Genomic DNA, 16058 nt, shown 5'->3' with positions numbered 1-16058 from the left:
CATGAGCCAGATTATTTGATTTCAGTCAGAGGTCATTGCTGGTCGGGTCGTGGATGGTGTTCAACAATAAGAATCACTGGCTATTATTATTATTTTGTGTATATATTATATTTAATTAGCTTATACGGTGTCCCCCTGTTGGGCAAAAGTCTCTCCTTTTTTCTTCCACTCGTCTCTACTTTTGGCCAACTCTTGCCAGTCTGACGTAATCGTCCAACTCGTCCCGCCATCTCCTCCTAGGTCTGCCTCTGCTCGGGTACCCGTCGCATGGAACCCAATTGGCAGTAACTTTGGCCCAACGATGTTATATTATGTGTGCTTATTAAATTTTATTTGTTACATAGCTTTTTCTCGCGGCTTCGCCCGCGTCGCGTGGAATCCGGTTATCGCGCGCTGTTCCCTCGTGCATTTTGCTACATACCTATAACTGTTTGTTTTATCTTTGCTTTTGTATGTGTCCTTTTTTTAATCTGCCGTTTTTGTTTATGTTCATTGTATTGGTAGGTGTTTCTTACTAAAACTACCAAAGAGGAAAAAATATATAATGAAGACTTAGCTGTATGGTGTTCAACCTTTGCCTTTTACCCTAGAGGAAAGAATAATAAATAAAAAAAATAAAAATGAGTGTTTATTTATTATTATTTTTCCGGGATAAAAAGTAGCCTACTCTCTGGCCCATAAACTATCTCTTTGGCAAAATCACGTCGATCCGTCGCACTGTTTCGACGTGAAAGACGGAGTAACGTACAAACACACACATTTTCGCATTTATAATATTAGTATGGATAAACAGTTGCGCCGCCAAGAATTAAATTTTGCGTGGCCCTTTGACACAACAATTAGATGACGGATTTTTCATCATCATCGCATCAGCCGTTAGGACGTCTACTGTTGGACATTAGGCCTCCCCCATAGACCTCCAGTTGATTTGAAGCGGCCTGCATCCCCTGTGAACACGCGGCTTTAACTAGGTTTTCCGTCCGTCTCGTTGGTGGACGTCCTACTCTGCGCATGCCGATTAATGCCGAGAATTTTTCGAATGGATTTTTAAATGAGCAAAGAAACGACAAATTTTCGTGGCGCGTGGCCGTATTATGGGAGTTGGACCAAACGCCGCCCGGACTAAACACAGTCGAAAAAACATCTACAGTGGTGGCCACGTAATTAAGAACGATTTGAAGTTCCAGATTATTTTTAACTAAATCATGTCATGTGTAGTCGTGGGTCCTTCTTAGAAGTAACTAGTTACGTTATGAAATAGCCACATGAATAGAGCAAACGGGATTTAGAATAAAGAATAAAATTACTGTCATTTTTACTCAAATTTTGTTTTTATTCTCTTTAGTAACAAATTCAAATAGTAATGAAGCTGGACAAATAATTAAGAACGATTTATTGAACGGTTCGAAAGTTTTTTTATTTGAAACTTAGATTAACTAAATCACACTAACGTGAAGTTTGTACAGAAAAAAAAAGCAATGTTATACATTTTAACTAAAATTAATAGTTAGTAGCATGTCCACGGCTTTTTATTACTGCCTTACACCGGCGAGGCATTGAATCTATCAATTTTTGACATTTCGCAAGAGAGATAGAGTTCCATTCTTCTAAGAATACGTCATACAGTTCTCTTAAATTGCCACACTGTCGATTTGAAACTTTTTTCTTGACTTCGCACCAAAGATGCTCTATTGCTCTAAGATCGGGGCTGTTGGCTGGCCAATCTAAGACAGAAACTGATTGCGATGTGAGGAATTCCTTAACTGTTCGTGCAGTATGCTTGGGACCATTGTCGTGCTGGAATGTCCAAATAACCGGAAGCACGCCTTCAGCATATGGTAACATTGTTTCTTCCAGTATGTTTTTGTATTGAAATTGATCCATGTTTCCTTCTATCAGCCTAACAGGTCCAACACCATGTCCAGAAAAACATCCCCAATTTTTACATTTCCCCCGCCATGCTTTAAAGTTACTTTTGTGTACTTTGGGTCGGATGCTTTATTTGGAGGCCGTTTTACATATCGTTTGCCATCAGAACATACCCTATTTATTTTTGTCTCGTCAGAAAAAAGAACGTTTTTCCACTGTCTGACTGTCCAGTTTTCATATCTTCTTGCAAATGCAAGCCGGGCTTGCCTATGACACCGTTTCAACATAGGCACCTTCCTTGCTATCCTTCCGTGCAACTTTTCTTCCACCATACGCATTCGAATACTGCGTGCCGAGATTGCTGAAGGGTTGTTTTCGCCAAAATATTCTTTTCTCAACTCATTAGACCCTTTAAAAGAATTTGTTTTGCCAAACGAACGATATTTCGATCATCTCGACGAGATGACTTTCTTTGTCTAGGTACACGCGGAACATTTGAAGTAGTTTGATACGTAGCAAAATGCTTTATGGCGTGGAAAACCATAGTTTTTGAACATTGCAGATGATCGGCTATGTGTTTATACGACCAATTCTTGTCGCGAAGTTTTAGTATTACTTTTCTTGTAGATTTATCACAACTTTTATTTTTCCTCGTTGTTTTTATATGAAGCAATCGCCTTTAAGACTTTTACGGCACTAAATGGCGCCAAAATTATTCAAATAATAACCTAAAACCACAAAGCGGCGGTCCGTTCTCTATTTAAATTTGAATAAAAAATAAACTATTCAGCGTTCTTAATTATATGACCAGCCAGTAAGTAGTAATACTAGGTTTAGATGTAATATATAAAGTTTATCTATTTATTTTTTAGCCAATTATATGTATAAATGAATTTACCGCTAGTAAGGAAAAGTTTTACGATACCGAGAGAAGTACAAAAATATACATACAGTTAGTAACACTTGTCAGTTTGAAAAAATCTTCTCTATAAAAAATCGTTCTTAATTATATGACCACAACTGTATATAATGGCCTATAATACGACGAAATAATTTTTTTTTTTTTTTTTTTTTTTTTTTTAATGGCTACGAGAACATTAGCAATGACAAAGTTAGGGAAACAGTTGTTATAATATGATAAGACGGTAATAGGATTACGGAAAAAGTTTAGGATCAGAAAGGATTGGAGTTAACGTGTAGGAGTATATATACGAAATAAAATTATAATTTGATATCATTTTTTTCTATGAATGATGCTAATATGGTATATATATCACTGGTATTAAGATACAATAAACAAATAATGGAGGTGGGAAAGGGAATTGGAATTGATTGGAGTTGAGAGAAAAGATCAGAGTGGTCGACGAAATAATTAAAACATAGATCATACTTGATGTTTGTAGCGTGACAGGCGACGTCAGTTGTGTTCTATAATCAGGATGGCGTATATTGACAGCAGTATTTAATTTGTATGAAAAACGGAAATTTCAAAGACTCCGTTATTTTTAAAAGTCGCTGAACTAATGTTGTTCAGTTAGACGAGAACGTTCTGTTTTAATTTTTACACAGTCAAAAGCCGTGGTGGCATAGTGGTTTGACCTATCGCCTCTCAAGCTGAGGGTCGTGGGTTCAAACCCCGGCTCGCACCTCTGAGTTTTTTCGAAATTCATGTGCGGAATTACATTTGAAATTTACCACGAGCTTTGCGGTGAAGGAAAACATCGTGAGGAAACCTGCACAAACCTGCGAAGCAATTCAATGGTGCGTGTGAAGTTCTCAATCCGCACTGGGCCCGCGTGGGAACTACGGCCCAAGCCCTCTTGTTGAGGAGGCCCGTGCCCAGCAGTGGGACGTATATAGGCTGGGATGATGATGATTACAGGCCACACCCTGTATATGACTATTGGGACCCATAATGCACGCTCATGACGAAGAGTTAGAAAAACTACTGTAGTACTTAATATAACTTTTATAAAACTCGAGGTCTTATAAATATAATCTATCTATCTTATCCTTTAAACGAGCAATTCTTGTAGGAGTCTTCGGGGATGACAAATTCAATCGATCTAGCTTGGTCTTATCTCCGGAAAACGCTTGTTAACGAGTTTAACCCGAACAAAGCTCGGTCGCCCATGTACTGTTTTATTTTATAACCAAATTGTAAGCTAAGCTGGGTATGCTTAAGGCGACTCAACTCCAAGTTAAGATTGGTTTTTTGGAATCTTTTTGTATTTTTTTATTTCGATTCCAAATTTTTACTTTTACGGTCATCCCGTATAACCTAAATTGAAAATACAAACTGAAATATAGATGCACAGAAAAACCAGAAAAATAAGACCAGCACTGGGAATCGAACCCAGGTCCTCGGTATTCCGTACCGCGTGCTATACCGCTACACCACTGCTGGTCAACGGTACAGACACGAATTTCCCCTATGCACCACATATCTCAGCTTGTTTGTTTCTTATTTAGCCACATAAGCAGTGACGCTAGCGATATCTATACCGTAGCCCTCATCGAGAAACTTTCGGCATTCCATTGGAACTAACCGCTCACCCGGACAAGAGATATCGTTACTAAGCAATCAAATTAAGATTAATACATAATACATAATACTTGCTAAAGTTGCATGAGATCGTCCAGCAGATAGTATATTATACTTAGGCGGTGTCACTTGGCCAGTCAACAAGATGACGGAACTCTGGCTAGTGTTGTGTTGCGTAATCGGTGTTATCGCCGCTGCCCCGCAGAACAGGTATACCCATCATACAACCCAATGTGGGTCAAATATGGGTCCCACTGAAAACCAGTGTTGCTATGCTGCATGGCCGGATCTAGGGTGGATATGGGAGTCAGGACAGGACCCCCACTCTAGGCTCTGAGCTGTGTCTAGGAACAGTAGATATTTTTCTATGCATATTGATTTTAAATAATTTATTGAATCAGGCGTTACTTTGCGCAACTGCTTTTCAGTGGGGCCCATGTTAATGTGGGACCCAATTAGGTACTTGGCTCACCCGCGACCTTTTGATAGCTACGTTTTATGCAAGAAATGTTTGTTGATGCACTCCCTCTATCTCCACACTGTAAGAACACGCACAAATCACACAAAACCCATCTATACCACCACCGCGTTTCATGAAGTTCATTGATATGGACCTGTTGGCCTCTATACTACGAAGTGCAAAATTCGATAAAGCTATAAATTTAGTACGAGAGTGAAAGGCACGGTACGATACGAACTTCGATTTTCAAATTTCGTAGTAGCCCCCTGATTCTGATTCAATTAATTATCTACATATTTGTCTACAGTACAACCTCGGCGTCCTACGACACCATAGTGGTGGGTCTAGGTTCTGCAGGCGTGACGGCTGCCACCACGCTGGCGCGCGCTGGGAGGAGGGTGCTGGGGCTGGAGGCTCAGGACAGGGTCGGGGGGAGAGTCTATACTGTGCCCTTTGGGAACGGACTGGTCGAGCTGGGAGCGGAATGGTGAGGATGCATGTTGGTGAAATAAAACTTATTTGTGTCTGTGTCGGCTTAAAAAATAAAAATCGTCATCATCTCTACCGTAGGACGTCCACTGTTGGACGTAGACCTCCCCCATAGACCTGCAGTTGCTTCGGTTGAAAGTCAATGAGGGCTATCGTTTTTTGTCTCACTAGATGGCGCACTGTTGCGTGAGGTTTTTAAGTGTGGCTTTCAGAGTCTGTTATTACGGGCGTTAAAACAAAATTAAGATTAAAATTATATTTAAAACACCTTAAAACCGTACCATAAAAATATCCAGCAACCACAGTGTTGCTTAGTCCCGTTTTGTTCGGAAAAAAGGGAGGACAAAAGTTTCCGAAAGACAAAACTGTCTCAAAACACAGACATTAATTGCCCCGTAACGCATAATTGCCATAATTAATTACAGATAATGCAAAATATTCACAAAATTATTCTAATTATAAATAAACCCGCGTAGCTCACCCAAAAACTATGAGATTTGACATTTCGGAGACCTCACGCTACACTAGCGCCTCTAGCGGCGAATTCATTCGCGATAGCCCTCATTAGTGACGAATGAGGCTGTATTGTAGTTTTTTTCTACATTAGGTTAATTTATTTTAGGATACACGGCACAGAGAAAAGTCGCACTTACGATTTAGCGAACGAATATAACATCGCATTGTTACCTACTCCATTGAATCATAAGATATTTCGTTCGAATGGCGAGGAAGCTAATGCAACGCTGGTCAGAGAGCTTTTCGACTTCTGCCTCGCCGTGGTGCAGGAGCACCCCCCAGACCCACCAGAACCCGTTGGCAACTTCACCATGAGGAAGTAAGTGCAAAATATATCAAAAAATTCTAAAATTCAAAATGATTTAAATATGGTTGCAAAAAGTACAATGTGTTACAATGGTTGACATCTCTTTTTAAGTATAGAATTACCTGTACTAAGAGGCACCTTCTGCCGTAAAAGGTAAATTACAATTTCTAGTGATTATTGTTGTAATTTAACTAGTGATTTATTATTGTATGGTTTAAAAAAAATATGCCTAAATAAAGAAATTTATTATTATTATTATTATTAGTTAGATACATTTATATTTTCCCAAAATCAAACCAAAGATATGGATAGCTTCTTCACTAACAATGTGTGCATGCGTGTGTGTGTGTGTGTGTGTGTGTGTGTGTGTGTGTGTGTGTGTGTGTGTGTGTGTGTGTGTGCGTGTGTGTGTGCGTGTAAGTAAGTATCTAATTTGAAATGAAAAAAAAAAAGTAGCATAATTACAGTGTTCATCCCAGCCTATATACGTCCCACTGCTGCCGTAGTTCCCACGCGGGCCCAGTGCGGATTGAGAACTTCACACGCACCATTGGATTGGAAATACAGTGTCAGCGGGCTTCAAACTAGACAGTGCCCGTATTTTGGGCGTCCGTCCTGAACAGTTGCTATTATATAGTTAAACACAACAGTTATATTATAGGGGGTCAAAAAAAGCGAGTGACGTAAGTTACGTTGTGAGCGTAGCGAGCGTATCCAATATTTTTTGAAGTTCTAACTGACGGACTAAATCCATTTTTTTACTCGTTTTCTAGTTACACATAATACACACACATTCGCCATTACAATATCCTACAGCCAATCGATAACAGATAAAAAATTTCACAGTAAAAATACACAACGTAAAATCTCAAATTTCACCAGGGGGGGGGGCAGTGGAAAATCGTCAAAATCTTGAAGGAACCCTTGTCAATGAATGCTATTTTCAGAGCAATGGAATACATAACAGAAAAATACCCAGAACTCCTAAAAGACCAGGACTTTATAGACCAGTTCTTCGAACTTGCTAACCTATACGTTGACGGATATGAATCGTCGAATGACTGGAATGAGGTGACCACTGACAGCCAGTACGAGGAGCTGAAGGGTAACCAGGTGATCAGTTGGCACCGCTACGGCTACAAGACTTTCTTTGAGATAATGCTGGTAAACCTTTGTCGTCGATTGTAACACTTTTTTTCATTTTCACTTAGCTTTTAAACGAAATGCGTAATAGTGAAAAATAAACCGGATAACTCACGTCTTAAATCGAGCTTAGCTCGACATGTTTTGAGCTGGTTTGTAGTTTTTCCTTCTGGAGTACTTACAAGCCACGGCGCAGCTGCAAAACGCGCACTGCGTTCTATCGCTCTGCTCGCGTAACCCCATTTAGAAGATGCAAGAACCTGCATGCAAGTCGCGTTACATCGCAGACTATTGAGGGACAATGAATTCAGTTGATCAAACAAATACCGCATTGTAGTGAAACTTGCATGCAAGTTCTCGCAGTCTAAATGGGGCTTAACATGTCGAGGTAAACTCAATTTAAGATGTGAGTTAACCGGTTTATTTCATTAGTAGTCTCATGGTAGTTTCATGTTCAAAGAAATGCATAATTTCTGGGAACATACCGATCATTTGAAAAACGTTTGGGTTTGCATGATAAACAAATAGTATAATAGTCACATAACGTGATTTTATCATCGGTCAGGTCAGTCGATGATATTCAGTTCCCTTCATCAGCCAGCAGTCCATCATTCTAGTCGTATAATGACGGAAGAAATTATCGAAGTCTTACTGTTTGTTCCAGAACAAGTACAATGGTGCCCCAGGTCTTCCTTCCTTGGAAGTCAAATTAGGTACAGAAGTGACCCAAATCATAGCTCCCCAGCACCCTAACGAGAAAGTAGTCGTCAAGTGCAAAGACGGAAGCTCGTATGAAGCGGACAATGTTATCGTCACTGTGTCCATTGGAGTGCTGAAGGAGAAGTAAGTTCTATTGTGATTCTTAGTGTCATTAGGTCATTACCGTGTCCTTGGTGTATTCACGCCCTGGTTAGGGAAATGGATGAAGTTTTACATAGTACATTATGTTTCTCTGCGGTGCCAGTTTTTCGAGAACGCTATGGGGCTATGGTGTAGAATCTAAGTAAATTGTTGTATTTTCACAATTTTGTATCGTTAACCGTCGTTTATTTGAATAAAAAGGTAGGTGTCATCAGTGATGACACACACCTTTTATTAAAGAAGAAGAAACCCTTGTTGATGGTGATGACTCTTCATCATCAATGAGGGTTTGTTGACAGGTGAAATATTGCTAGATGTCGTTAGTGTCTAGAGATCCCTTTGACTTGCTGCGATTGGCTCATTTAGTCGTTTAAAAAAAAATGGCGGTCCATTGGAGGGCAATTTGCCAGTGCATTTTAGCTACATAACCAATCATAAACGTAACGCAAATGTCAAAATTCTCAAACGGACATCAGGATACTAGCGCCAACTAGCCTGGCACAGAAACTGTTGGACAAAGACTTTCCCCAAAAATCAATTAGTTACAAATGGGTATTAATCATTCTTACAGGCACACAACACTTTTCTCTCCACCTCTACCCAAAAACAAGCAGACAGCTATTGAAAAGATAAGCATCGGTGTTATAGACAAAGTGATCCTGGCCTTCGACCGGGTTTGGTGGCCAAATAACTACTCCTTCTTTGGGTTCTTGTGGAAGGGGGAGGATACGAGAAAAGTCTCGCAAGATGATAGATGGATATTGAACATATCTGGAGCGTCCCCTCCAATGGCAGCGAGTAATGTTCTGACGATGTGGATCAACGGGAATGCTGCTAGGAAGGTGAGCAGGAACAACTAACTAAATAATCTCTGGTTGAGCCCGAAAAAATACCAGGGATACATGAGATCGTTAGTGTTGTGTGTCGGTGTGGTGGGATGACTTAAAAATGACAAGGCGAGGGTAATTCGAGATACGAGTGCCGGTACTATTCGTGATAAAGTGCGGGTAGTTCAAAGTGAAGGACTTGCGCTGCCAAGTAGCATCGCTACACTTCAGTGTATTAGTGAGTACGGCCCACTGTAATATGGTCGAAACGTAGAGGTAAATATTACTCGTGTGTTAAGCGTGAAAAAGTCAAAGTCAAAATATCTTTAATCAATTTAGGCTATAGGTAACAAGCACTTATGAATGTCAAAAAAATCTACCACCGGTTCGGAAAAACCTCTGTTGAGAAGAATCCTGCAAGAAACTCAACGAGGTATATTAATAAGTCCCGTAGATTAGTCCCGTTTATGGTATTAAGTCATACATGAGGCTATATTTCCAGTACCACGTTAGATAGCAAGCAAGCTAGAGTTCAAAAGCTAGTAAATCTTGATTCGTATATACTAAACTCTAAAACTCTAGCTCGAACTATATAGTTTTCTTGTACTTGGTCGACCGAGATTCGTACGAATTAGCTAGAAGTCGGTACCACCCGTTTTTCCAGAGAAAAGACCAAGCTAGATCGATGGTCCGTCCTCGAAAACCAATTATAAACACAAACACACTAAACTAACAAATTTTCGATTTGCTGACAGATGGAAACCTTGCCTGAAGACGTGGTGAAGACGAAATGTTTGGAGCTGTTGCAGAGGTTCATTGGTGATAACATTGGTCTGAAAGTGCCTGAACCAACTGCACTGATAAGGTACTTTAGTTTAGGGTAGACCTCAAAATCCGTCTTTTATTTATTTTCGTAGGTAAGTGAAGTAAAGTTATCCTCAAATCTTCCAAGTCGAATTACTTTCGAAGTCGTATTACTCAACACTGATGTTCGCAATCGCATCCGCCATCTCTTACTACCCTAGTTTTTAGCAATCCAGCCTATTGTTTTAATATTCATTTTTTACAGATCAACCTGGGGTAAAAACCTGTTCACACGCGGCAGCTACACTTTTGACAATCTCTTAAAGCCGCAGTACCCCGACGCACGTGCGTGGCTCGGGGCTCCGCTGACGGACTCGGCGGGAGCGCCGCGCGTGCTGTTCGCCGGGGAGGCCACCAACTTTAACCATTTCAGCACAGTCCACGGCGCCAGCGAGACCGGCTATAGGGAGGCTACGCGGTTACTCAACAGTGGCACAAGCGTCACTGACTAAAATGAGAGAGCGTCACTGCCTAAAATAAGAGAGCATCATTGCCTCACTTTTAAAAATAAATACTAAATTAGTAATTATGAATAATTAATAACTAATGAATAACTGAAGCCTAATACACAGTATGTAGGTGAAGTAGACTATAGGTTCACTTCTTAAAGTGGTAGAAAAATATTTTTATGGTTTTTTGTAGTCGGTTCAATTTTTTGTTAATAAAAATTATGATTCACTTTGGACTAACGAATTATTGTTGTTGTTTCTTTAAAAATATGGCTCTGTCCATCGGAGGACATTTTGCCAGTGTCTAGTAGTTTTTTGCCGTTGTACGGTAAAAAAATTGTAGAAAACGAAATATGAGAGGTAATGGTGGATGAACGATGACAGCGCGACTAACGAATTATTATTACAACATTTAATATTTGATTTTCATTTGTAGGGACCATCAGTCTGTCACTCCAATAGAGTTACATGGTAAAGGAGCGGCCACACCGCTGCTTAAAACGCGGTGACGGTACGGAATGCGTGCGTATTTTTAGCAGCGGTGTGGAGAGCATGCAATAAAAACGGTGCGCATACGATGCGTCGCTGCGATTCCGTACCGTCACCGATTTTTAAGCAGCAGTGTCTAGCAGTGTGGCCGCTCCTTAATTCTGTCGTTCTCTTGACCAAGATGATGGTTCTTACGCCAGAATTAGCGTATAACCGATTTACTTAGTAGAAATATTTTTTTGTAACTCAATCAAAGTAATGTGATTTTAAATAGGGAGTTGTAATGTGACACATTCTAGACTCGGTTCTTACACTGTGCTAGTAGGTTTTGCCGTTGCACCAGAGTGTAAGAAAATGTAAGAAAAAGTTCTTAGACTGGTTGCACGGTAAAACAATTCTAGAAAACGAAATATTATTATGAGAGGTGATGGTGGATGAACGATGAACTGAACCAAGATCATTCCTGCAAGCAGCCATCTTGTCGGTGCTGCTCGACGCGGCGACTTGACGCTACTTTTTTAAGGCGCGGGAAATTCAAAATCACATTCAAAATGGGGTCACGTGACCAGATTTATCGCTGCAAACGAGCGACGAGCGACTGCCTGTGGCCGCACCTTTTTTTTACTTCTGAGCGAAAACGTCAAATGTCATGTCAATGTCATTGTCATTAACAGCTGATAACTTCAAACTCAATCAACACTGATAGCAAAATTTGCTTTTCCGTCGCAAATCACACCGCTTTATTAACTTATTATCGCCTTAACTCGCACATATCTTCGTTAGTCTAACAAATTATATAATAAGCATCAACACGCTGACTTTTATCATCTTGCGTGCCAGTTTTCATTGATTGCAAGTGAGTATTTACTTCGATATAACCTTAATTTTAATATTCAGTCGTTGTTTACTTTATGAGGTGGCATATTGTTATATTATATGCGCAGATTACTTGATGAAATTAGCTTTATTTAATTAACTGTATTTGTAATTAGATATTTATTCACAACACAAAATACAATTATATGATAGGAAACAAAATTAAAAAAACAACATAAATATACCTAACTATAAAAAGAAAACACCATCTAAGAGGCCCTCCAGCGGCATAGACCCCAGCACACTGGCGGCATTACCTCTCTGTACAGTCAGAGAAATTCGCTGGGAGAGGTAAGCGCCAGCTCTGGGGCCTCCTGAGGTCTCTATCAGCCGGGACGACAAGGCCCCCATGAAGGCCTTCATGTCAGCCGACCAGGGACCCATTGTCTCCACTGCGAGCGCCGCAAACTCATAGTCCTTTAAAAGAGAAGAGTATTTGCGGCGCTTGAGAACTTGGGCCTGGTCAGCTGCAACTGCTTGGGCTTGTAAGTGGGTTGCTTGAATGTGGGACTGCGCGAAGTGTCGACACACGTTGCGTCCATTACCAGAGCCCTACCCAGCTTCCATGGCACCAGAGTAGCCCCGTCGGGGAGCTTACCATCGTCTCTGGCCATGCCAACGGGTTCAAGGATTGCGGGCACAGAGACGGTGGCAAGCGAGTGGCGTACCAGGTCATTTATGGTGCCATGGCGGAATAAGCGACCAGCGCTTTTGGGGCATGAGAGGCCATGACGTCCCAGCTAATCTGCAACCAAGCCTTAAGGATATTGCTATCCTCAAGGTGCTTGGATCCAGAACCGTACCTAACTGACGGGAAGGGAGGGCGTTGAGCCAATGGCCTGACTCCGGGGCTGATACCGCCAGGAGACGGGCGCGTTCTGGGTCGTCCGGGCTATTTTCCAATAAACTGTATAGTGAATCCAATTCATTCAAATATGTAGAAGGCTTTACGAAACGATAATCATGTTCCAAATGTTTTTCTAACAGATCAGGTGCTATTAGAATTATTTTTTCTTAATTCATTCTTTCGAACAGGCTAAGGACCGGGACCATATCGCCTCGTCATCAAATTTGTAATATTGGCATTAGGCTCCTTAGTTTTTTTTAAATCTCTATCAATGTTTTTGGCTCTGATAATTGTGAGCTCAGCTGTACTTCCCAATAAAACGGTTCCTTGCCCGTTTTTTCTCAATAGAGATTTTTCTGGACCAGTGCTACTTTATGTGACATTTGGCCTGTAGCCTATTATTATATATAAGATTGAATTGCGGTAAGTAAATAAGTAATTAATAAGATAACTGTAAGACCAATAAACAACATGATACCTAATAAATAAATCTATCTATCTATCTAACCAATTGCACTAGTCATATCCATGTTAAACTTGTAATGGCTACTTCAAATCTGCTCTATTGATTATATGTTACAGTCTAGTTTTAGTTTATTGTATGGGCTGTAGCCTGAAATAAACACTTTCATATTACTTCATAAAGATATTTTAACTTTGACCCAAATCTCTTGTCCTGCCCTAGGTAGAGAAGCTGCATAAAGACACATTGTTGAATGATTGTTTAAATAAATGTTTGCCTCTATGCTTGGCTTCATTCTTTTTTCAGTTTGAAAATTTTTAAAATGGCAAATTCTCAATGTTTTGTTACAAGTGAATGCTCAAGTATAACAGCACCTTTAAAATCGCGGGTAAAGTAATTGTTTATAGGAGGGGTCACCAAATGGCAGACCGTGATCTGGATTAGTTATGCAACGGAAGTCTCTTGGTGGAACCAGAAAGGGAAACAGATGTCAAAAGTAAATTTTAGCAGAAACGGAAACGGATGCAGAAACGGAAGTGTAAATAAAATACTGCCAAAAAAAACCTTTTTGACAAATATTTTTTTTATTAAATATCAAAAAATACACATAACCTAGATTAGAAATAGAAAAACACAATAGAAAACAATATTGCAAATTATTTTTTTTATAATCAAAAAAATAACTAATGGTAGGTTATATTTTATTAAAAGTAATTTGAGTTTGAGTCAAAGACTCACTCAACCGTCGTAAACTTCCGATTATATTTCCGTTATCAAAGTTGCGGAAACGGATGTTAAAAATCCTGTGGAACTTCCGCAGTTGCGGAAACAGAAACAGAGGTCTGTTGCATCACTAGTCTGGATCTGGACTGCCAGCCTATTTTGTGCAGACCTTAAGTAAACAGTAACTTGTATGATTGAGTAAATATTTAATAATTCACATTTATATATGTTAAAAAGCCTTGTTACTTCTTGTAAATAAAATTTGCTTATTTAAGAAACTCAAGTAGAAACGGACCGCGATGATATTTTTACTTTAACCCGTCGCTCGACCAACGACTTTTTCGGATAATTTAATTTTGGACTAGTACCCTGCTAAAGGGTGATCGAAACTAGTAACAAAAATTGACTAATCACGAGTACTTACATACGCGCCACTGTGGCACGTAGGGCGTTCGACGGGTGAAAAACCGGACCCCCGAAGAAACTAATTGGTGATCCCTGGTTTATAGTTTGTTTATATTTTCAGTCCACCGGCCTAAATGGCGCAGTTCTACGACACCATAGTAGTCGGCCTGGGCGCAGCGGGCGTGACGGCCGCCACCACGTTGGTAAAGGCTGGCCGGAGGGTGCTGGGGCTGGAGGCTCAGGACAGGGTCGGAGGGAGAGTCAATACTGTGCCATTTGGGAACGGACTGGTCGAGCTGGGAGCTGAATGGTGAGACAAATACAAGGATATTTCTAAAAGCATTTCAACCGCTATCAGTTTTCTGTCGCTTATATCGAAGAAATGCGTCAGATAGAGTGGAAGAGTTTTATAAAACGATATGGTGTGTATGCGGTGCAATTATAGTCTCTCATTTCTTCAATATATGCGACAGGAAACTGATAGCGGTTGAAACGCATGTAGAACTACCCAAATGTTCTTTATTAAACACCACTAATCAGTACAGTAATATAACATGCGGTCGAAACCGTTTTAGCAACACCAGTTATAATAACATATTGATATAACGGCCAAGAAAAAAAAACGAAGACGATCTTATGTACCAAAATAACACTGGTTATAATTAGTGATGCAACGGAAGTCTCTTAGCGGAGCCAGAAACGGAAACAGATGTCAAAAGTAAATTTTAGCAGAGACGGAAACGGAAGTGTAAATATAAACCTGCCTGATCCCTCCCCGCGCGCTCTTCCGCTGCTAGGCGACTCGCACGCTCCTCGACCGCGTCCCTCTCAACTCTCACTCAACCGTCATAAACTTCCGATTATATTTCCGTTATAAAAGTTGAGGAAACAGAAGCGGAAACGAATGTTAAAAAGCGCGCGGAGCTTCCGCAGTTGCGGAAACAGAAACAGAGGTCTGTTGCATGACTAGTAGTTATAATCACCAAATATCCTTTCGATGTTGTAAACGATTTTTACTGTAGTTACAAAGACAAACTGCAGGGTAGGGTAGACAATAGGCAGTCTTATCGCATAAAAGCAATCTCTTCTAGACAATCATTTAGATATAGAAACTAATACGTGAAGTAGGTGCGGAAACAAATATATACAAACAAATGCAATAATATTAAGAATATAATATAAAGTACATACCTGTAATACTCATACAATACATAGGTACGAGCACTACTTACATAAAATGTCGATAATCGCGATATTGGAACAGACTCCGCTAAATCGACTCCGGTATCGAAACAAAATCCGTTCATAAACTCAGATAACGGAACAGACGCTGATCATCGCGTCCAATCTCGAAACAGACTCTGCGCATCGACTCCGATATCGGAACAGACTCCGCCCATCGACTCCGATATCGGAATCTACTCCGACTCCTATATTGAATCCGGTTCTGTCGAGCGATCATTAATTTGTCTGTGGTGAAGCCTTCACCGTGAAGGCTAAGACGTAAGTTAAGTTCCGATGAATGATAGAAAAAAAATAAACAAATCTTTTTAAGAATTCTTTCTCCAAATGTAGTATTATTGGCGCCCCAATAAGTGACGATAAAGTATTTCGTTTAAGAAAAACAAGGCCTCTCGCCGCCTGTCGTTCCCTTGACCATAGGGTAAATACGCCCCTGAGTATTATTTCTTGTTATCTAGGATCCATGGCGACCAAAAGAACTGCGTGTACGATCTAGCCACGAAATTCAATATCCCCGCCGTCACCCAGGGTCTGAGGCTGAAGACGTTCAGGTCCAACGGCGAGGAGGTCGACAAGGCGCTGGTCGCGGAACTGCTCCAGTTCAGCTTGCACATCGTGGACCATCCGCCCAACCAGCCCGAACCGCTGGGCACGTTCATCACTGAGAAGTAAGTGTTTTTTAA

The 16058-nt window shown here is 40.4% G+C and overlaps 2 protein-coding genes across 2 annotated transcripts in view; both read left to right on the top strand.

Annotated features, from left to right (window-relative positions):
* Window positions 1-4544: 4544 nt before the first annotated feature.
* On the top strand, window positions 4545-10566 carry LOC141444786 (spermine oxidase-like). Its single transcript, XM_074110431.1, has 8 exons — window positions 4545-4624; window positions 5182-5361; window positions 5986-6198; window positions 7134-7350; window positions 7994-8172; window positions 8762-9032; window positions 9773-9882; window positions 10087-10566. The coding sequence occupies exons 1-8, from the start codon at window positions 4560-4562 to the stop codon at window positions 10331-10333; spliced, it is 1482 nt and encodes a 493-aa protein (XP_073966532.1). The 5' UTR covers window positions 4545-4559; the 3' UTR covers window positions 10334-10566.
* Window positions 10567-10687: 121 nt separating this feature from the next.
* The window catches only part of LOC141444692 (spermine oxidase-like), a gene marked incomplete in the record, with an annotated part of 16109 nt that continues 10738 nt past the window's right edge, over window positions 10688-16058 (top strand). Inside the window, 3 exon segments of the mRNA XM_074110283.1 lie at window positions 10688-11675; window positions 14255-14443; window positions 15834-16043. Coding sequence (XP_073966384.1) covers window positions 14268-14443; window positions 15834-16043 — 386 coding nt within the window.

Source organism: Choristoneura fumiferana, chromosome 30 (genome assembly GCF_025370935.1).
Source record: "Choristoneura fumiferana chromosome 30, NRCan_CFum_1, whole genome shotgun sequence".
In the NCBI taxonomy this organism is placed as follows: domain Eukaryota; kingdom Metazoa; phylum Arthropoda; class Insecta; order Lepidoptera; family Tortricidae; genus Choristoneura; species Choristoneura fumiferana.
The sequence above is the reverse complement of the archived record's forward strand: the minus strand, read 5'-3'. Positions and strand labels throughout refer to the sequence as shown.

Coding starts and splice junctions, on each gene's coding strand:
- LOC141444786 (XM_074110431.1), top strand. CDS start 4,560: ATGACGGAACTCTGGCTAGTGTTGTGTTGCGTAATCGGTGTTATCGCC. Junction 6,199..7,133: donor GGCAACTTCACCATGAGGAA/GTAAGTGCAAAA, acceptor TGCTATTTTCAG/AGCAATGGAATACATAACAG. Junction 9,033..9,772: donor ACGGGAATGCTGCTAGGAAG/GTGAGCAGGAAC, acceptor ATTTGCTGACAG/ATGGAAACCTTGCCTGAAGA.